Genomic DNA, 16,570 nt, shown 5'->3' on the forward strand with positions numbered 1-16,570 from the left:
GTATTAGTGATAGATAATGCTAGGCCCAAGGACCTAAAATTCTATAAGGGAAGCAAACACATAAATGGATCATTATAATACTATATATGTGTGTGTACATGTACATATATATAATCAATCATGGTATACATCATGTTAAATAGAAGCATGTGAACAAACTGTAGGAACAAGAAACTTTTTTTTTTTTTAATATATCTTTATTGATTTCAGAGAGAAGAAGGGAGAGAGAGAAACATCAATGATGAGAGAGAGTCCTTGATTGGCTGCCTCTTGCATGCCCTTGACTGGGGATCGAGCCCAAAACCCGGGCATGTGCCCTGACCGGGAATCTAACTGCAATCTCCTGGATCCTAGGTCAATGCTCAACCACTGAGCCCCGCCCCGCCGGGTGAACAAAAACCTCTTGGTGAGGTAGGAGGCAAATAGTTAATTTGGGTTTTGAGGGATGAATAGGAATTTGTCTTGGTTTACACAGGAGATGGGGAGGCCATTCCTGGCCAAGAGCACAGCATGCATTCCTAATCTCACCCTCCTAGGCAGCCTCTGTACCCAGGAAGGGAGGCAGAGAAAGGGCCTAGTGTGCACATTCAGGGAGGATTGGAAGAAGAGGCTGCAGAGACCCCATCCTAGGAGGGCCAGGCTGGGCAGGTGCCAGTATGGGCCATGGGGAGTCTTTAAAGACTGTCCTCCTAAGGCCTAGGAACACCTGTTTAGGATGGAGGGGATGAATTCACAAGGTCATGAAAAGCTGAACCAAGTAGAAGCAGGGTTGGAGATGGTGGGGCAGGTTTGAGAGTTGGTTAGTTAGGATTTAAAATATAACTTGGGGGAGAGCCAGGGGAAGGGAGAATTGTATGCCTTTTCTTAATCTGGTGAGTCCCTCGAAGCCCAGCACGTACACACTCAGTCCATGGAGGAAGGCAGCTGGGCAGAGGGATTAAGCATCTAAGATGGGCTGCACTGGGATACGAAGCTGCAGGGACACTCAACATGCAGCAGGGCGAGAGAGTTCAAACACCAACAGCCGCAGAAGGGTGGCTACATATAACCTTCTCCAAGGCATGTGCCGTATGTAAGAGCAGCCTGGGCTGAGGGCTGCACAGGGCCTTCAACCTGACCTAAAGGGCCAGGAGCTTTGCAAGAGGAGATGTGGCTGCGGGTCAGTGAGGGAACTAGTAAGGACATCACCCGTGTGTGCACACTCTGCCTTCTTGGCTCTTCCTCTCTTCCCACCTCACCAGAGCCCCTCCCCACCTCCTTCCCTGAGAGCTTGCCCCAGGTTTTGCTGGCTTTATAATACCCAGTAAGGTCCATCCAAGGGAAAGCTGGATGTTTGCAGGAAGTTAAATGAAGTGGTACTTCGGGGGTGGGGAGGTCATCACAGTTCTCTTCGAGACTCTAATGAAAGGATGATCCCATATGCAGAAAAATAAATGCCCCCCTGCCCACACACATGGGGTTTTGCCTATGATTTCAAGGCCCCTGAAGCCCACTTCTAAGCAAGGGAGGGGGATGTTTGAGGTTCTGGTGAGTCTGGAGAGCCTGGACCAAGGAGAGGTCAGGGCCCCCTTCTTACCCCAGCCCAGGGAGATCTTAAGAGGGGGCCCTGTAGGTCAGGTTGGAGCCACAGCCGCCCACCCAGCACCCACCTGTGGAGCACTGAACTTGGGCGGAGCGGACAGCCTGGGAACCGGTCTGCCAACCAGTTTAACCAGGGACTGGTTTCGACTCTGGAGTTCAAAGGAGCTGGGTGCACCCTGTCCTTCTCAGCCAACGGAAGCAGCGGCCCTTAACCCTTTCCCGGTTGTGCCCAGGGCAAGGTCCAGGCTCCGTCCTGAGGAAAAGGGATCTGAACCTCCTTGGGGCAGGAAACGGGTGGGGGGACCTTGGCTACAGTTGGCCAGCAACCAAGCACCCTAGAGTGGGGAAACTGAGGAAAAAGGCTTCCCTCTTTCCCCTACCCCAGACTTCCCTTGGGATTTCCTCCTCCTGGCTAGGAGGTCCCTGGAGGACCCTGGCTTCTGGGTGGGTGCAGGGGCACCGGGATTGGATTTCTGGGGTAATGAATATTCATCAGCCCAAGCCGGCCTCTGCTTCTGTTTACTTAGCCGGGAGGGGCTGGGTTTCAGGTTCACCTTGACTCCTGGAGGCACAGTGAGCAGGTACCCCACTCCTGCACCTGTTTCTCTTGCACCTGCTGCACAGCTGCTCCTACCCAGATCACCTGGCCCGAGTTTTGCCTGGCGCTGCACCCTGGCGGCACCCCCAGCTCCCCCAGGCTCCCCTCTGGGCAGCGCCTGAACTCAGCTCCTTCTCTAGGGAAGGTCTCACCTCCAGCCTGCAGCAGTCAGGATTACAGGTACAGACAGAGGGTGGGCTGGTGGGGAAACCAAGACATAGCCAGGGCACCCTCTTCTGCCTCGGTGACTGAAAAGTCCAGCGGGGAGGGAGAACCCAGGCCTGCGAGCTCCCACCTCTCCCTAGGTGAGCAGGCAGAATTCAGGACTCATCCCACTGGCTTCTTGGAGTCAAGCCAGGCCCCAGCAGAACTCCGGGTGGGAAAGTTTCACTCCAGGGCAGTTCTTTTAACTCCCGCTGAACTAAAGCTGACCAGCTCCTGCCCCCCAGCCTGGAGGATATTTCTGGCTGTCTGGTAGGAACCTCTTCCTGTTCCTATCCAGGGTACCCCAGTCATATCCAGAGTGGAGAAGTCCCACAGGGGCCCTCCACAGGGCTGAGGGCTGGGGGCTCTGGGTTTTGTCTTACTACAAAGGAGCTGACTTGCTCCCTCCATCCCCTCCACCCCTCCACCTTGCCCCAGTCAATGGTTAACTTGGTTCAGCTAAGAAGGGACTCTACCTAGTCTGGGCAAGGCCCTTAGAGAAGCTTGAAGAACTCAGCTGGGGCAGTGGGGCCTGTCCTGGGGTGCCCACATGCAGACCATGGTGCTGGCTGCCATAGGCAAGGGATGGCCGGCTGTCCCGTGAGGCCCTCATGAGGCTGGGTTCCCAAGCTGTGCAAACAGCGTAGGTGTAGCTGTTCTCCTGAGGGGCAGATTTCTATCATCCTCTGGATTGCAGGGCCCCAGGGCAAGGGCTCAGCCCTCAGTTTGGCCACCTCCAGGCCCTGCATAAGCAGACTGCAGGCCTTGTGTCACCAAAGGCTGAGTTTGCTCAAAACCCCAATTACATCCCCACCCCCAGCCCCCTCCGACCCTGTGTGATTAGGCAGAGGTGTGTGGCTGTAGGTATCTTGTTCTTGGCTACTTTGGGTACCTGGGAAATTTGGATATCACTTTCTTTTTTCTTTTTAAAGCAAGTCAGATTTTACACTATCTTGGGGTAACTCACTATTTACAGGAAACTTATAGCTAGCTGAGTTATTCTGCAAAACATAGACCTACTTTAGTTGTTCTGCAAATTCAGATTTCCATAGGTCAGGCTTGCCTAAAGGGGCAAATACACCCTTTCTGTGCTCGCATGTCTAAATGGAGGGACAGCAGGCAAGGCCTGGCAAAAAGTCTTCTAGAGAGACTAGAGTTTAAGCCAGGAGACAAGGGCATCGTGGTGCCATCGTGGAGGCCGCGGGGCAGGGTCCAAGGGCCATTCCTGACTCTGGTTTTCTGACAAGTTCCTCGTGATCTGTCCTCCCTGTTGATGCCAACTTGAAATACCCGTTAAAGAGAGTATTGTAACTGGCACAGGCAGAAGCCACTTCCTCTAGTGGAGCTAGGCAGTCTAGGGATTACTGTTGGTTCAGGAGCTGGATCTTCCACTCCCCAAGTTCCCTGGCAGCCCTGAATGGGAGGGGAGGGGGCGTGGGACTTGCCCCAGACCAGGTGGCGACTCGGGCACCCACAGAACGAGCAAGCGTCCTGTCTCTCCTTCCCTGCCCTCCTCACAGCTCCTTCCAGAAACCCATTTTGGAACACCAAGTTCTGTGCAAGGCTGTGCTAAGCCCAGGTAGGGCAAGCTGCCAAAGCAAACATCTCGGGCTGTCCCCTTGGTAAGTTCACCTCTCCAGGGTGCCCTGCAAGTATTTATCTGGCCACTCTCACCCCCTCCCTCATTTTCTAAGGGGGAGCTGCACAGATCTATCCCCTAGGTGCTCTTGTTGCTTGAGCTCAGCTAGAGGGACAGAGCTGGCAATGGGGATCTGCTCTCTGGACAAAGCCATGGAAGGAATCGGTTGGGCGTGTGCTCTGGGCAAGGGGATGGGTATATGGGGTGCAGGGGACAACAGCAAGGGGGCAGATGGATGGAGGCACTCAACTCACTCGAGGCCTAGGCCAGCATCCTGCCTTCATTTTTTCTCAACTTGATATGCTCCTCTTCTAAAAAAACAAACTCCATACTCATTATGGGAAATCTGAAAATCAGAAAAATGGAGGGGAGAAAGCATCCCCTCTTCCTTCTACATAAAGAAAACCACTACTAATTGTTTGTCATATTTCTTTCTGGTCTTTGGAGAAAAGTTAGTTAAGACCATCAGGTGATATATTGCCTAAGCCAGTTTCGCTCAGTGGTTAGAGCATCGGCCTGCAAACTGAAGGGTCCTGGGTTCGATTTTGATCAAGGGCACATACCTCAGTTGCAGGCTTGATCCCTGGCCCCTGTGGGGCGCCTGCAGGGGGCAACCAATTGATGTGTGTCTGCGACATAGATGTTTCTCTCTCTTCCTTCCATTCTCTGTGAAAAGCAATGAAAAAAATACCCTTGGGTGCAGATTTAAAACAAAAGAGGTGATGTATGTGCCTGTGCTTGGGCCCGCTGACCATCTAACTTCCTGGTGTGTTGTGGCTCCGGCCCCTCCTCCCCAGGACCTTTCACAGCCACACTCAGGAGTCCTGGGACCAGACTCCCAGCCTGTCCAGAAACAGAGGTGCCTCGGTTGTTCATCATTTGCCTGCTCTGACATTGATCTTAATTCCTCCGGTCTACTGTCTCCTTCCTCCTTACATGCCCCACCTGTCAGTGATGTCCAGGCAACTTTATCTCCCAAAATTTCCACTAGCTCAGACAGCACCTTTGTGGAGATTAGTAAATGGTGAGGTCACACCCTGGACACATCGTGTGTCAGTGGAGAAGCCCACAGGCCACCTCTTTTGGGTAGCCTTACGGAGAGTCCACCCTGGGATAACCATATGTCACATATACCTTTTGGCTTCACCAAACCTCCTTTCTAAATTTTTAGCTCCCCTTCAAACTCCTGTCTTTGTGGAAGCTGGGTGGGGAAAGGGGGCCATCCCTCAATAATTATTACCATTATCATAAGGTATACTTTGCAAAGCATGTCTACCTCTGTAGGCAGGCATCAATGTCAGAGCTAAATACTAGGGCTGGAAGAAATGGTTGAGGACACTGAGGTCCAGAGAATAACTTGCCAGAGGTCACGAAGCTGGAATAGTCCGGGGGACTTCCCACTCCCAGCCTGAGGTTCCTCTCCCTTAGAAAAAGCCCAGCAGCTTCTTTAGTTCTGCTAATCACCAGTGGGAAATCCAAATTACTCTAAACATCACAATCCTATTTAATTTTGAATTAATGAATTTATTAATTAATGAATTCCAAGCAAAATGCACAGGGTGTTTCTGTCCATCTCATACCAGTTCACCGTCTGCCCAAAGGGTGTCAAAGGCCTGGATGCTGTGTGACTTGGGCAAGCTGTTTACCTCCCTGCAGCCCCAGGGGACGTGGAACCTTGAAGCTGCAAGGCAATGGTGTGTGGTCTTCCCCACTGTCACCTGCACTTGGCTCAGATGGCTTTCCCTTCAATGTGCATTTGGCCACCCCTTTCCCAGACCCTCTCTTCTCATACTCTCGAAACACATTGCATCACTTACCTGAATCCTAGGTTCACTGGGCCCCACCTTTAATTCTTTTAGGCCTCGGCTATTGAAATAGCCCATGGTGCCGGGCCAGAGGGGCTCAGTTGGTTGACATCCTCCTGTGCACCGAAAGGTTGCTGTTTGATTCCCAGTCAGGGCACATAACTGGGTTGTGGTTCGATCCCCAGTTGGGGCATGTCTAGAAGGCGACCAATGCATGTCCCTCTCTCTCTCCCCCTCTCTAAGCCTGTCCTTGGCTGAGAATTAAAAATAATAACAATTAAATAAATAAATAAATAAAGTAGCCCGTGGCTAGGAGTCTAGAGAGGGCTGCTCCAAGGCACTGTGTCCCTTCTCCCACTGACCCCTTTCTCCCCCGCTCCTGCAGAAAGCCCACCCTCAACTTGGGAAGAGCCATGACCGAAGTTGGCTGGTGGAAGCTGACCTTCCTCCGGAAAAAGAAATCCACCCCCAAGGTGCTGTATGAGATTCCTGACACCTATGCCCAGACAGAGGGCAGTGCGGAGCCCCCGCGGCCTGAGGGTGGGGACCCCAACAGTGACTTTAACGCCCGCCTGGAGAAGATTGTGGACAAGAGCACGAAGGGCAAGCACGTCAAGGTCTCCAATTCCGGTCGTTTCAAGGAGAAGAAAAAAGTTCGAGCCACACTGGCGGAGAACCCCAACCTCTTTGATGACAAGGAGGGCAAAGGACAGTGAAGGGGGCCACGGAGGATGCCAGCACCTCCCTGCTCCCTGCTGTCAGCTGGATCTGAGCTAGGAGTTTACCACGCTGGCCTCTTTGGCCACAGCTGAAGCCTTGGGGACAGTTGATGCCTGCTGGCAGGAAAGATCTGGTTTTAGGTTTGTATTTATGTGCCCCAGCTTTCTGGAAAGCTGGGGACATCCCAGGGTCCTCCCACTGTCCCCCACCACATGTGAAGGCATTTCAGTTCAAGGATGAAAAGTGCCACCCAGGAAGGACAGCCCTCCCTGAAGCCATGTCAGGGCTGGCAGGGAGGTGGACAGGAATAGAGGGAGGGAGCCCGACTGACTTCACTTCCTCCCAGGACGCAGGGTCCAGAGTGAGTTTGACTTGCTGCTCCCTCTGCTTTCTCTGCCCATGACTGTTCCCCAGACCAATTCTGGCATTTTCCAGAAGCCATGTGATGGGGGTGTTTCCAGGAGCCAGAGGTGGGCTGAACTTGAGGTCACCTCTTAACACAAGTGGGAAACTTCCTGGAACTTTGCCCCCAGATGTGCAGGGGGAGGACCCTGGCATGCCCTGGGGGTGCTGCAAAAGGTCACATTAGGGACCCCATGGGTCCAAATTAGAGGAGAGGGTGGGGAAGCTCTGGTAGGAGCTAAAAGCAGCCAGTTCTCTTCTCTCCTTCCCTACCCATATTTAAGATGGATTAGCCCCAGAGATGAGTCCTGGAACCTTGAATTTTGTTTAAAAAAGTAATTGTAGGTTTCTCTCTTTAAAATAAACAATGCTGCAGAAGCAGAGAACCTATTTATACGCTTGCCTTCCGTTTATTGAGAGGACTGTTTCTCATGCCTCTGTCTCCCTTCATGTAAGTAAAGTGAAACTTGGTGCTCAAATCGTTCCTTTCGAACTTCAGATAGGGTCCCCACGTGGCAGAATGTAGTAACTAGGACACTAATTTCACCATCAAGCCACCCTTAACATCAGGGGAACAGAGAGAACGAAAGAAGGAGCTGGTGATACCTCAGTGGTCAGTTCCTCTGGTCAACAGAGAGGCCATCAGGGGCTCCAAGAGAATGGAGCAGACCTTTGGTGACTGACCCAAAAGTCCCAGTGGTTTGGGGTCAAGATTCAAATTCTGGTTCCACCCCTTAGTAGTTGGGTGATTTGGGGAACATTAAAAAACAAACAAAATAAAACAAAACACTTCCTTTGAGCCCTGGCCAGGTAGCTCAGTTGGTTAGAACATCGTCCTGATACGCCAAGGTTTTGGGTTCGATCTCCAATCAGGCACATACAAGAATCAAGTAATGAATGTATAAATAAGTGGAACAACAAATCGATGCTCCTTTCTCTCTCTCTAAAAATCAATCAATAAAATAAATAAATAAATACCCTCCTCTGAGCCTGTTTTGTCTTCTATTAAAGGGGCTGTAATGATACTTATTTCACAGGGAGTGGTGAATATTAAATGGCCCATAAGTAGTGCTGTAGTAGGCATTCAGTTAACACTGGTTTCCTACCCCCTTTCCTTTATTAAGGAACTCCGCCAGAGCCCACAGCTTCCATTTGAGGAAGAGGAGAGAGTGCTCCTTATGCTGTTAGGTCCAGATCTTTCTCAAGCCCAAGAGCTGGGAACTGGAAAAAATTGGCCAAATCTTTGGAGCTCGTGGTGGGAACATGGAGAGAGAGACCAAGGTGGCAACTAAACAATGTGGTCCAGCAACTTCCAGGTCAGCTCCTTACAGAGTGCTGGGACATCCCACCCCAAGGAGTGGTGCTCAGGAAATTTATTACCAAAACAAACAGACCATACAAGGGGGCCTTTGTTAGGTGGCCTCACCCAGGGCATGGAGAGCTCTGAGGATGAGTGAGGGAGACCAGGAGCCAGAGTGAGGGAAGGAGGGCCCTTCCTTACCCCTCCTCATCACATGGAACTTTCTAGGGTCCCCCCAGTTACTCAGTCTGTAAAGCCTCCCATGGAGGAACAGACTTTTCTCCATGCTCCTGCCCTGCCCATTGTTAATACCTGACATTTACAGAGGGTTTAAAATGGGCCAGGTCCATCCTGGCCAGGTGATTTAGTTGGTTGGAGTGTCATCCTATAAATCAAAAAGGTTGTGGGTTTGATTCCTGGTCAGAGCACATACCAGGCTGTAGGTTCGATTCCCAGTTGGGACACGTATAGAAGGCAACCGATTGATGTTTCTCACATCGATATTTCTCTCTCTCCCTTCCTTACTCTTTAAAAATCAATAAAAACATATCCTTGGGTGAGGATTTAAATATATATATATGGCCTTGGGTGAGAATTAAAATGGGTCAGGCCCTATGGCAAGTGCTCCCCGAGGTTCCTCATTTAATCATCTTATCCCTCATTGAGAGACAGGCGCTATTATTAATTATCCCCATTTTCCAGGTGAGTTAGCTGAGGCTTAGAGAGGTTAAAGTCACACACCTGAGGTTATGCCCTTGCAGTGGAAGAGCTGGAACTGAAGCCAGAGCCGACTTATGCATGTGACCACTGAACCACACAGCCCTTTCCACTGTTGATTTTCATCTGCTTAGGGCATGGGAAACTGAGGCTCAGGACAAAGAAAGGAACATGGTTGCCTTCTACTGAAGGAGAGGTGGGGTGAGAGAGGGCAAGGCCTGGACCTTGGGATCCTGGGAGGTGAGCACAATTTGAGGGTGCAGCAGACTCTGGGACCAATGGGGGAAAGGCAATCAGCTTTGAGACTGAGTGTACCCTGAGACCCCAGATTGTAGGGACCTCCCACTCCAGCCCATCCTGAGCTTCCCTGAGGCGAGGGTGGTGGTAAGAGCTGGGCCCTGGGCTATGGGCCCTACCTGTGGCCTAACGCTGACCTAATGCTGGCACCACATTGCCATCATTACTTACGGTGAGAGGGTCTGCAGACCCCTCTGCCCCGTGCATGAGACCATACTCCATGGCCCCAAAGTGATGACTGCAGGAATCTTCCAGGGAAACTCCATATATACCCCTAAGCTGGGTATTAGTGGATGGGGGTGAGGAGGTGAAGTGGTTACCAAAGGCCAAAGGGATATCTGGCTGCCCAGGAGTCAGAGCCCAGGCAGATTTTTACCCTGCCAGAGAAGGAGGAACCGAAAGTGCAAATATGTGCAGGAGCCGGGAGAGGCTACGGGTTATCGACCACAGTTTCACTGGGACTCAACCCAAGAGGGGGGAGGGGGAGGCAGGAGGGACAGGCTAGAACTGACTGCTGCAGCCCAGAAGGGGCCAACCTTGGGCAGCGGGCTCCCTCTGCTGGACGCCCCACCTCCCAAGAGAGGAGAATCAAGGTGGGGGGAGAGTTGCTTAAATCCCCCAACTCCCGTCCTTCCTGGGGTGGGGGGCAAGACTAGGACAGACTGAACATTAACATCATGCACATCTGATGATTTTTATTACAGATCTGGCAAAGTGATTGTTGGACACAGAACAGGAACTGCTGAGACCAGGCTCAAAGCTGGGGGGACACGCAGCTCCCAGGAACACAAACAGGACAAGGTAGGGAAGGGCACCCCAGCACACTCTCCTGTAGGTTTCTGAAAGGTTAGTGCCCTGCCTTCCTACGCTCAGGCTTAAGGGGGGATCAACACCAAGAGGGAGGCCCTTGGGGGAGCTGGTCAATAATAGAGACACTGAGGCACATGTCCATACAGTGGAATGAAGCAGTTTACAGAGTGGCAAGTTCAGTGCCAATGTGCACAAATGATAGTCAGTTGTCTTATCCTGACTTAGTCACAGCAAACATTTACCCAGCCTGGCTCCTCTCCACAGTCTGTAGGCCACTCATCCAGGCTGTCCCTGGTCACCAGACTTGGGCTCAAGGAAAGCAAATACAGTTCAACACAGGCCTCAGCCGGGGGTTACTGAGGAATCCAATCATGAGGCGGTAGGTTTAGAGGCTGAGGCCACTGCATCCAGTCATGTGGGGTGGGGGTGGGGGTGGGGAATGAGGGTGTTCCTGTTAAATGGATTCGGTGGCTCTGGAGTGGGCTCCCAAGTGATGCCCAGGCTGCCTGCTGTCCGGAGGACCGCACAAGGATCTAGACCAGGGAGTTGCAATCTGGGCTGCACAGAGTTCTCTAGGGAGCCTTTAAATTTCCCAATGCCCAGGCCACACTCGAAACTGGTTAAATCATCTCTAAGGGGAGGATCCAGGCATCATCAGGATTTTTAAAGCTTCCCCCAGGTAATCCCGGTGTGGATGAAAACCTGGATGTAGGAGTCATCATCAGTAGCAGTGAGGAGAAAGGGTTGTGTGAGTAGTCAGAAAGGCATAATCTCTATAATAATTTAATTTTATACCTGGAAAGTAAAATAAATGAATAAATACTGTTTATAAACAAACACAGAAGGTAAAGCTTAATTAAAATCTTCCTGGCCCATAGGTACCAGCACATGAATCCTTTCTACAAAATTCCTGACTGGGATTGAATACTTCCAGTAAGAGAACACTCACTACCCCCTCCCTCTTGAAATCTCTCCCCATATTGAGATGGAATCTATTTCTGTGTAGTAGCTACCTATGAGTCCTTTGGAGGTACAGAGAATAAATTTAATATTTTTCTACACTGCTGTGCCTCAGATAATGGAAGGCAGCTATTAGTAGAGTAAGTGCTAGAAAAATATCTACTAATAAATGAGTTAGTTAAGGTTATTTTATTTGCAATCAACATAAATGGACTCTGCTAGTTTATGTCAAAAATTTTTATTTTAGAGACCGTGGGTGTTTGAGGCAGGAGGAACTGCACAGGAGGGATTCAGGGCAGCTCATGGAATTGCAAGAGCAGCAGCTGGAGGCTACTGCTTCTTGGTTGCCATTAATGACTTAGGCTACAAAGATGCAGTGAGCTCTAGGTCTCTCTGGTTCAAATTTCAAATAGTTGACAAGAAAAACCAATTGGCTAGATTGGCTCAGGTGCTTATGCGGGAACCAATCAGCTTTGGCCAGTATGACTGTCACCAGTAGTAAAAAGACAGGGCTGCTGGGAACCCACCCTGTGTCACCAGAAAAGGGAATCAAGTCAGCTGCTACCCCTAGAGGGAGCTATTCCAATAAATTGTCAAAATCAAGAAAATAATTATGAGATTACTTTCCATCCATGATTCTCTCTGCCACCATTACACTCCACTAGACAGCTTACTGAGAGCCAACTAAGTAGAGAGTACTTGAAGGATGAATTCTGAAGACTCCTAAATATAAGGAGTGGGGAGGGAAATGGGTTGAGTTTATAAGGGCCTGGCTCCCAATCCCACACTCTCTCTCAGCACCTGGTCCTAGCTCCAGTGGGCACTGCAGCCGGGGAGTTAGGGAGCAAGTCTCTCATAGAGCCAGTCTTCCTCCCCTCTGTGGGTCATGGGCCCCAAAGGGGAGTCTCCTGTCTGGAGGCTCCGCCGAAAGACGATCCGGTCGTGCAGGCGGTTGGTTTGGCCTTGCCAGAATTCTATCACCTGTGGATATAGGATGTAGCCACCCCTACAAAGAGAGGCAGAGGTTTCAGGGCTCTGTGCATTTTTCCAACCATGTCACCCCAACCCCAGCCCCTGCCATTCCAGGGGCCCCTGAATGAAGTTCCTAGATATATCTGATGAGGGTTGACAGGGAGGAGTAAATATGTAATTCCATAGGCAGGGTAGCTTCAAGTAAACACAAGGGTCCTGGTGTCCCTTTCCACATGACTACCAGGTATCACTTACCAGTAATTTGGCTTTGGCACCTCTTGTTCCTGGTAGAGCTTCTTCAATTCCTCATTTTTCTTTCTCAGGTACTGTTCAGGGGAAGGACATGGAGGAAGGGCCAGATCCGGTCAATGATTCATTTAATAATCACTTACTGAGCATGTGCTCTGTGCCAGGTGCTGGGGACACAGGTGAGCAAGGCAGGCTGGCCTCTGTTCTCCGGGAACACAGTCCAAAGGGAGAGTCAGACAGATACCGGAGGCCCATTGGCCCCTTTCCCCACTCCCATATCCATTCCCCCCGGGAGACCATCCTTTTCACTTTGCTGGATAGAGAGGGCCCTGGCATCCCTGGGAGACAGCCTCTGGGGATGAGCCCAGGCCCTCGCCACCTGGGGACAAAAAGGACGCCCCACTCACCTCCCGATCAGGAATCACGGAACTCTGGCGACTGACCACAGCCCCAATTTGGCTGCTCTTGGGGCGGGAGTGGAAGTAGCATGTAGACTCCTCCTCTGACAGCTTCTTCACAGTGCCCTCCACACGCACCTGCTCAGGGATACCCTTGGCTACATGGCATTCAATGCTGCTCACCCTCCCCACCAGCACAGGCCCATTCCTCTCTGTCTTCTCTTGAGAGCTATTTGAGAGGCAGGTTTGCCCAGCCTGGGGACCTCCACTGGGCTCTTATATAAACTCAGTCCCCACCCAACATAACCCACCACAGGCTGTCCTGGGAATGCTCACTCACTTGACGGTTCAGGGGCTCCCAGTAGAAGACAAGGGAAGCAAAGGGATTAGAGTCCTGGAAATGAAAGAGAATCCATAAACAGCCATCAGGACAGTGGGGAGGACACCTCCGACATTCAGGGGGAAGGCAGGAAGTCTGCAGTGTGCAGGCCCACAGGAGAAGTATTCAGTGTAATATCTCATTTAAACCCTCAAAGGTAGGCCTACTTTTACAGTTGTGGAGACAGGCTCAGAGAGGTTAAGTAATGTGCCCAAGTTTACACAGCAAGTGGCAGAGCTGCACTGGAAACCTAAGCCAGTTGGACTCCAAAGTGTCGCTTGCCATTTCTCAAAGCCACAGATTTGCAAGTTCTCAGAAATGTATGTTTGGCTGGCATGGACTTAGGGAGGGTGACTCATTTGGATTTATGAATTTTATGCATATGAAGTGCCAACTCTGTACTCTACACCAGAAGAGGTCCTGGGAGTATAACAGAGATACAACAGATGCAGCCTCTGCCCCTACAAAGCTTACTATTTCACAGAGGACACAAGCATTAATCACATAATCATATAAATGCAGTTAGAAACTGAAAAAATGGCAGGAAAGTTGCTAGTTACAATGACAGCAAACAACATGAGTGGCTGACTCTGTGGGAGTTGAGGAGGCTTTTTTGAGGAGGTAACACTGGGGCTGAGACTGAAGGGATAGGAGTTACTTAGGTAAACAGATGAAGAGGTGGGGGTGGCCGGAGGGAGCACCCCTGCAGGCACTGCAAGGAGAATGGCGAGTGCAACGGCCCATAGGCAGGGTGGCGCTTGGGCACAGGCTGCAGTGGGTTGGGGTAGGGGGGTAAGAGAAAGTGACCAATGAGGCAAGGGCTGGACTCTGCAGCCCGGAGGATTTACTGTGAACCCTCACCAGGTCTTTTCCCTTTCGGCTCTCGAAGTTAGTGAAGAAGCGGAAGCCATCCTTGCCAAAGCCCTTCAGCAGCACCATGCGCGCAGAGGGCTTCCCATCTCTGGGACAAAGAGCAGAGCGTGGCGGTCAGAGCCCATTTCAATGTCCTCGCTGCTGCCCCTCCCCATAGGATGTCTGAGCATCCCTACAGCTGTGTCCCCTTATTCTGCACTGTCTGGGGACTCAGGCCACCCATTCCCACTTGCCCCTGGGGATTTGTCCTGAAGGTACAATATGACACTGATGCCCAGTGCTCTGTTAGGAACTGAACTGAGTCCTCCTAAAATTCTATGTTGATTGTCTAGCCCCAATGTGAGTATTTGGAGATAGGGCCTTTAGGGAAGTAAGTAAGGTTAAATAAGGTCCTAAGGGTGGCACTCCAATCCAAAAGGACTGGTGTCCTTATAAGAGGAAGAAACACCAAAGATCTCTCACTTCCTCTCTCTATGTGCACAAAAGAAAGGCCATGTGAGGACACAGCAAAAAGGCAGTCATCTGCAAGCCATGAAGGCAGACCTTACTAACCAACTCTGACAGCACCTTAATCTTGTAGTTTCCAGAACTGTGAGAAAATACATTTCGCTTGTTTAAGCCACCCAGTCTGTGGTACTTTGTTATGGCAGCCGTAGCAAAGTCACGAGGCTCTTCTTAAGGCAGCAACAAACAATAATGCAATCAGCCAGTGCTTAGGGACCACAGAAGCTGTAGTTATATCAGATCCTCTGCTCAGGGCTCTGGGGGATACCCAGGGCACAGCACAAGAGCCCTGCTTTCAAGGCCTTACATTTTAGTGAGGGGAGACAAGAAGAGTTGGATAAGAGGCTAATATGAGAGATGCCTCAATGACTAATTATCAAGTGAATGATACAGCCAAGCATTGTATACATTTTGAGAGAGAAAGAGGGAAAGAGCTTCATGAAGAGGTCCCAGGAGATACAGCTCTTAAAGAGCACCTAGGAATAAGGTAGGTGGGGAGATAAGGGAGGCAAGGGTGTATGGGGGGGGGGCGCATCAAGGGCAGAGATGAATGAGGCACTGCATTTCACAACTGAAATATAATTGAGTGAAGTGTGATCTTTGGTTTACAGGTAAGGACACTAAGGCCCAGAGAGGACAAGTAACTTGCCTGAGGCCACACAGCATGTTAATAAAAGAGCTAGAACCATAAAGTTGTCATCCATCAAATTGAGAGCTTCTTAAGTATCCTACTTCATCTGTACCTACCCACAGAAGGGCCCAAGGCTATGCCCACCTGGTACAGGTAGCCAGACACATGGCGTTGGGTTCCCGTATCTTGGAACACTGAACAGCGTCTTCGAACCAAGCAGTAAACTGCTTTATGGGGTCCAGAGAGGTCAACTGATCCTCCTCAAATGCCTGGGAAGGGAGAGTTTTATTTCATTTAATAAACACATATATTGCTTAATGTGTACAAAGAACTATTCTAGGCACTTTTTAAATATTAAATCACTTAGTCCTCATAACAAAAATCAGTATCCAGGAAGTAGGTTCTGTTAGCCACACATTACAGGTGAGGACACAGGCATAAGAAAGTAGACTGACTTGCTGGGTCCCGCAACCAGTGATGGATGATGAATCGGGGTTTCATGTCATGGATGTCAAACATATCACTTGAAAAGCCTTAAAAAAAGGACAGATTCTGGTCTCCACCCTTGTACATTCTCATTCACTAGGTCTAAGGTTTAATGGAAAACTGCATGTTTAACAAGAATTTCTAGAAATGCTCACATGCAACCAGAGGCTTTGGGCCCCAATTCCAAAACAGTTCTCTTGGTTCCTCTCAAGAGTGGGGGAAAGAAAACTAACTCCAAGTGGTAAGCGAAGGAAATGAAGGCAGGAAGGAGCTAGGAGGGTTCCCCCTCCTCCTCCAGTGAGTTAGCCCCCTCCCCCATGTTTTACTTATCAAACATTTATACGCTGACTGTCCCTGCTCTGAGTACTTTACAAACATCTGGGTGCACCACATTCCTGAGGTAGGTACTGTCACTGCACAGGTGAGGAAACTGAGGCCCAGAGAGGTTAAGTAAGCTGCCTAAGGTGATGCACCCCGTGAACGGCAGGATTCCAGCCCTGGCAGCCTCGAGACCGTGCCCTTACCCACCACCACCTGCCTTCCGAACCCATCTTCGTCTAGTTTACCCAGGACCTCTCCCCCGCTGGTTGTCTTTGAACCCAATTTTCTCACTGGGATGACCCCAAGCCCCCAGGTCCTACGGGGTCAGAAACCCCGTGGGGCTCCTCCCCCTCCCCCTCCCCTCCTCAGATGACTTGCAACCCTCTATTCTCCGCCCCTGCGGAGACCCTGTCCGGCGACGGCACCTCTCGGTCCCCGCGGTAACTGATGCGCATCGGTCCCAGGTCCATGACTGTACGGCTGCACAGGTGACGAAGGTAGTGGGGCCACTCGGCCGGTCGCCCAAATGTCACTGTGACGCCCCGCAGCCCACACGTCATGGGGCCGTCGGCCACGTGACCCAGCGTCGCCCGGCGCCAGGTTCCGTTGCGTTCGGAACCAGTTTCTCGGTCCAGAGTCTATTCCCGGGAAGGAAGAATTTGTCAGTCGCCAAACCCAGACCCCTTAATCCCTCGGAGCCAATGGGAGCCCAGGGTCGGAGGAG

The 16,570-nt window shown here is 50.9% G+C and overlaps 3 protein-coding genes across 6 annotated transcripts in view; 2 read left to right on the forward strand and 1 right to left on the reverse strand.

The window, feature by feature from the left end:
- SCRN2 (secernin 2) overlaps nt 1-16,570 on the forward strand; it is a 116,863-nt gene that overhangs the window by 21,468 nt on the left and 78,825 nt on the right. The window lies entirely within an intron of this gene.
- Nucleotides 1,724-7,926, forward strand: PRR15L (proline rich 15 like). 3 transcript variants are annotated; one of them, XM_081115702.1, is made up of 3 exons: nt 1,724-2,359; nt 3,904-4,005; nt 6,213-7,926. In XM_081115702.1, the coding sequence occupies exon 3, from the start codon at nt 6,241-6,243 to the stop codon at nt 6,541-6,543; it is 303 nt and encodes a 100-aa protein (XP_080971828.1). In that variant the 5' UTR covers nt 1,724-2,359; nt 3,904-4,005; nt 6,213-6,240; the 3' UTR covers nt 6,544-7,926. The 3 variants fall into 3 exon arrangements, with proteins under 3 accessions (XP_080971828.1, XP_080971829.1, XP_080971827.1); XM_081115703.1 differs by lacking the exon at nt 3,904-4,005 and adding an exon at nt 5,624-5,716 and having other exon boundaries at nt 2,134-2,359; XM_081115701.1 differs by lacking the exon at nt 3,904-4,005 and having other exon boundaries at nt 2,145-2,359.
- Nucleotides 11,253-16,540, reverse strand: PNPO (pyridoxamine 5'-phosphate oxidase). Of its 2 annotated transcripts, XM_081161840.1 has the most exons (7): nt 16,272-16,540; nt 15,184-15,308; nt 13,893-13,992; nt 12,993-13,046; nt 12,662-12,790; nt 12,261-12,331; nt 11,253-12,039 (listed from the first exon to the last, which is right to left on the reverse strand). In XM_081161840.1, exons 1-7 carry the CDS (start codon nt 16,404-16,406, stop codon nt 11,871-11,873), a joined length of 783 nt encoding a protein of 260 aa, XP_081017966.1. In that variant the 5' UTR covers nt 16,407-16,540; the 3' UTR covers nt 11,253-11,870. The 2 variants fall into 2 exon arrangements, with proteins under 2 accessions (XP_081017966.1, XP_081017967.1); XM_081161841.1 differs by lacking the exon at nt 12,993-13,046.

This window comes from Miniopterus schreibersii (genome assembly GCF_964146895.1).
Source record: "Miniopterus schreibersii genome assembly, chromosome: 16".
In the NCBI taxonomy this organism is placed as follows: Eukaryota; Metazoa; Chordata; class Mammalia; order Chiroptera; family Miniopteridae; genus Miniopterus; species Miniopterus schreibersii.